Source organism: Ictalurus punctatus, chromosome 15, assembly GCF_001660625.3.
Source record: "Ictalurus punctatus breed USDA103 chromosome 15, Coco_2.0, whole genome shotgun sequence".
Lineage (NCBI taxonomy): Eukaryota > Metazoa > Chordata > Actinopteri > Siluriformes > Ictaluridae > Ictalurus > Ictalurus punctatus.
The window spans coordinates 4,477,226-4,482,598 of NC_030430.2; the positions used below are offsets into that span (position 1 = coordinate 4,477,226).

Below are 5,373 nucleotides of genomic sequence, written 5' to 3' on the forward strand. Positions count from 1 at the left end.
CATTATAAAAATGGGATATTAAGAAACGCTTGATAGGCAAGTGATTGATTACAGTTTGTAAGACATCTTCATGGGTTAAATCAGGTGTGCTAGAGCAAGTAACAATTAAATGTGCAGTACTGTGACTTTCCAAAGATGAATTTCATCAATTACATTTGCCATGCAAAGATATCCAGAGGAAACTAAATCAGAAAATCACACATATTAATAGGTAAAATTATTCATATAGCACTTGCTCGTCATGTTACGTTGAGCAAACACACAACAGAAACAATTCAACATCAAGAATGCAGTCGATGGGGAGTTTCATCGTGCCATTATTTGTCTGTTTTTGTTTTCAGTTATGTGTTTTTGTTTCTCTTATGATTAGAGAAATGGGCTTGTACAGATGACACAAAAGGTGAACACAGTATAAACACAGTATAGAACATAATTGCTTTGTAACCAAATTAAAGCTGTTGTGTTACTCTTGTGTCGAATAAGTAAACCTGATTAAAATCTCTACAGTAAAGCATTGACGATTGACATGAGGTCTATAAATGACACCTAAAAATCAAGTCCTTCTGAAATACATGGGTTTTAACCAAAGGCGAAAATAATTTTTCCCATTTACCAGGGGCATTTTATGCCCTGGAGATAAAAAAAAAAAAATGCTAAAACAAAAATATAATTCATTCTTTGGAATTGTGCTTTTCTGAGTAAGTGATCAATTAAATGGATTTGTCAGGAGAAAGATGAGTGTACAACTGACACTGTACACTATAGAATAAGAGCTTAGCAATATACATCACCTTATAGGTCATAAATGCATACGTAAATGCATCCATGGTGACAGAAAAATGAAAGATTTAGTCAAGTCTGGTGGTGTTCGCTGAAATTAAATAATAATAATAAAAACCCACCAAATACGCAGTCTGCCTCAAACCAAATCTTCAGAAATAAATATTGTGTTTTTACTGTGGCCATTACCGTTCACAACAGATGTTTTTGTTTAGTTATTTATGTACTTATTTATTTATTTTTTTATATTGATAAAATATGCATTTATGGTGCTTTTTACGATGTTTGTTCATAAGCCATACTTTGTTGAGTTGCCATGGATTACAATAAATGAAAATGCTTAACAGAAAGCTTTATAGCTTTTTTCCTACTTATGAAAAGCTTAGAGAACAGGATAGCTGTGTGATAAACAAATGTGAAAATAGCAAAACAAGCTCCATTTAAACAAAATCAGTAGGGTTTTGCCGTCAGGATTGGCTCAGCACTTTGGAAGTAAAATGTATAAAACCAGGTGGTCATGCTTTTTGTTTGGTTCTATGCATGTATGGCTTTTAAAAAAAAAACAACAACAACAAATGTGGCATGACGAGTTAGTCTGGACCTCTGAAATGTTGTTGAACACAGGTTTTAATGAATTTATGAAAATCTGAATAATTGTGCTGAAGCTAAATATTCTTACCCATATACACAAGAATTTATATTTTTACCCAGGTACGCAATAATTTGTACCAATCTTTATCCAGGAACCTGGACTGTGTCTGAGTCAGAATATACATTTACAAAATTGTAAACAATAAATACTCTTATATAAAAATGAAACAACAGTGAAGCGAGCAACCATGGAAAAGTAACATCATCTTTGGTCTGCTATACCACTGACCACTTTGCAAATATTTTCTGGCATTACAAGTAGTCATTTCACAAAAGTAGTTTATTTGAAAGATTTTGTTCAGACAGCTATATAGTGAGTTGTCTTGACAAGGTAGTTCACTTCAGGAACTTACTAGAAATCCTATCATCATCCAGATTAAATTTCACCCTCTCCTTTGGTCCCGTCGAGTCGCAGGTCTGCATCATTCCTCCCCAGAGTGAAGAGGCTCACAGCAGCCAGCAAAGCGGCTAGCATCATTCCAGCACAGCCTGCAAACATGTGCCTGGTACCGCTACCTGCCTCACCTGCACCAGCACCCGACACCTCACCATGTAGCGCCAGCAAGCCCAAACATGCCAGCAAGTTGAGAGGCAGACGAAAGCAGGCCAAAACTGCAGCCCTGCGCTCTACGGGGATCACACGACCCTGAAGGAAGCTCACGGCAGGAAAGTAGAAGCCACAGGCCAACTCCAGCAGAAGAAAGGCCAAGAACGATTCCCTAGGCTTCGGCTGGCCTGGTGCCGTCGAAAAAGTCAGCATAAAGAAGGAGAAGAAGGCAAGCAGTGTGGCCAAGCCCAGCAGGTGGGCCGGCTGGAGCCGGTAGCGGGCTGATGTGGCCAATCGGAAGAGTGATGATCCTGCCATGCTGGCCGCCATTAGGCAGGAGAAGACAATGCCGAGTGGTGGGCCCTGTGGCTCCAGCACAGGAGTCCACAGAAATATGAAGACATAGATAACGCTCTCGAAAAGGGCCTGCACACCACCCAGGAGGACTACGCGACGTTCTGAGAACAGAAAGCGCACACCTTCCAGACAGGCTCGCCGGAATCGAATCTGAGGGGTGCTTTGAGGGCCGAGATGAGTACTGCTTCTGTCTCTTTGGCCTCTTTGTTCCATCTTTTCCTCATTTCCCCAGTCAGAAAATACCATCCAAGCACACGCAGCCAGGCTTGGAATGGCAAGCAGGAAAGGCGCTACAGGTCCCAGCTCCAACCATTCCGCAAACAGGTTTGCCACAAGCCCAGCGCCCACAGCCAACCCGTGATTCCAGTCTGCAGCTTTACTGAACGTCACAGGGATCCATTCTTTGGGGAAATCATGCACATTGACATGGCAGTGCACATACCAGGCCTCGAAGGCCGCACTGAGCAGGGACGTGGAGAGTCCGCCCAGCACACGACCCAGGATGAGCACAAAGTAGTCCTGAGACAGTTTGGTGAGACAGCACACGGAGTAGGACACGCAGAAAAGGAGGCATGTCTGCCGTCGACCCAGAACCTGCGGCAACCAGCCAGCCACAGGGGCAAACAGCACACATGAGGCCAGACCACAGACATATAAAATGGCGATTTGGGATTCCAGGAAGCTGTAATGCTGGTAGAGCTTGTAAAGGTATGGCCCCTGCAGCCAGTCAGCCCACAGAGCCAGCAGGTATGTTTTTAAGAAAAGCTTCTGAAAGGAGAGGAAAGCCGGGTTGGCGACGGCCGCCTGAGTGGACTGCGGAGACGCAATGCGCCGCGCTGCGAGTTCCAGACACACACACAGGACCACCAGGGCCACAAACGCAAGATATGCAGTCACAAACATGGCAGACCTTGGTCAGCTTTCAGCTCCAGATTCACAGTTCTTCTTCTTCTTTTCACTTTCACTTCATTGTTATGTTTTGGAGAGGCTATAAAAAGTAAGGTGGAACAAGATAAGAATCGATTGTAATGGAAAAACATAGTGAAATATGTCATAAATAAGGTAATACTGAAATTGTATTGTGTGACATTGTCACACACGTGAACTGTAAGCTTACTTCAGTACATCAGAGCCCACTTCAAAATAAAAGAACAAGATCCAAATTACTCTATTTCTATATAAAGATTATGAAACAACGTCTTATACACACACACACACACACACACACACACACACACACACACACTTAGTGCATTATATCACAGAATATTCAGCCTAAGGTTAGTTCAATTCAACTTAGTGAACTAGTTTAGCTACCGTTGCAAACTAGCAAGTTAGCTTGACACGGTTATCTTGATGTAATTAAAACAATTTAGTTCTATTTTTTTGGTGTTTGCAATACCTGAAAAGCCTTGACGTGCTCCTTCATCTCAACATACTTCTTCCAGACTCTCGTATTACGGGTTTATTTAGGAGTATTAGGATCACCATTCGTTTTCACAGCCGTTCCCGCGAACGCTTCCTGGTTCCGGGTAGCAACGTCACCAGGCGTGACGTAGTCGTGTGGAAATGACTCTACCCCGGAAGGAGACTAATGACAGATATGCCTAATAGACACAAACATTCAAATTCTGTTTACATTTGACATTTATATTATTTTTTTTTATCACACAAACAATTGCTAACTTGACCGTATTTTTCCCCCCAAAAAGGTTTAGGTAACCTAATATTTACAAGCCTAACTGGCACACACGGATAACACTATCGTTTAGTTGGTTTGCTTGATTTTTGTATATAAGCTCAATATTACCTTAGAATTAAGGTGTTCCAAACAGATCCAAAATCTCCTATAGGTGTTAAATTGACAGGCATATTCATTCATTCATCATCAGTAAGCACTTGGTCATGGTTGCAGATGAGAATAGAGTACACCCTGGAGGGAATATAAGTCCATCACAGGGAACCATGCACACACACACACACACACACACACACACACACACACACACACACACACACACACACACACACACACACACACACACACACACACACACACACACACACACACACACACACACACACACCTACCTACACCTACACCTACCTACCCCTACACCTACCTACCTACAGGCAATTTTGAATAGAAAATCCACCTACCTTCATGTTTTGGGAGACTGGAGGAAAGCACAGAACCCAGAGGAAACCCCCATCGACATCAAACCGGAGACCGGTGCAGTGTTGGTGAGACCACTCCCATCAGGATAGAAATGTTTCATCATAGCATAAACGTGATCAGACAGAGTAAATTTGTGTTGATTTGCAGTAATCCTTCCCTCTAAGGCACAGATTCCCAACTCTGATCATGGAGTACATCCTGTCTTGCACATGTTTGTGCTTCCCCTGTTCTAACACACCTATTTCAACTCAAGGGCTGTTAAATCAGCTGATTAATCATAGGATTCAGGTATGAATCAGGTGTGTTGGGAACATGGATATCACTTAAATGTGCAGAACAAGGAATACTCAAGCACCAGGGTTGGGAACCTGTGCTCCAAGGGAAGAAATGGAACAAACTCATGCCAGCAAAATAACAGACCACAGACACCAGTTTTATTTGATCTGTATATGTAGACACAACACAACACATGGTCACACGGTGGCAGCATAATACAGTTTGCTGAATCGTCTTGCACGCATTTCTGTTTTACATGTCCTTACTTGCCTTTATGCATGCTCACCACGTATTTGCAGGTGTAACCTAGTGAGCACAAATGAGAAAGTGAAAAAGAACAGGTGACTGTTGTGGCCCTATACAAAATGTCAAAGTTATATATATGTATGTATATATACATGTATACATATACATGTGTATACATATATATGTATATATACTTGTATGTATGTATGTATGTATGTATATATATATATATATATATATATATATATATATATATATATATATATATATATATATATATATGTATATATATATATATGTATATATATATGTATATATGTATATATATATGTATATG

General features: G+C 40.9%; 1 protein-coding gene across 1 annotated transcript; it reads right to left on the minus strand.

Moving 5' to 3' along the window:
• Positions 1-1,374: 1,374 nt before the first annotated feature.
• Positions 1,375-4,731, minus strand: mfsd5 (major facilitator superfamily domain containing 5). Its single transcript, XM_017487769.3, has 3 exons — positions 4,496-4,731; positions 3,738-3,942; positions 1,375-3,323 (listed from the first exon to the last, which is right to left on the minus strand). The coding sequence occupies exon 3, from the start codon at positions 3,236-3,238 to the stop codon at positions 1,808-1,810; it is 1,431 nt and encodes a 476-aa protein (XP_017343258.1). The 5' UTR covers positions 3,239-3,323; positions 3,738-3,942; positions 4,496-4,731; the 3' UTR covers positions 1,375-1,807.
• Positions 4,732-5,373: the final 642 nt, after the last annotated feature.

Excerpts from the sequence above, each read along its gene's own strand:
- mfsd5 (XM_017487769.3), bottom strand. The coding sequence starts at position 3,238 with ATGTTTGTGACTGCATATCTTGCGTTTGTGGCCCTGGTGGTCCTGTGT.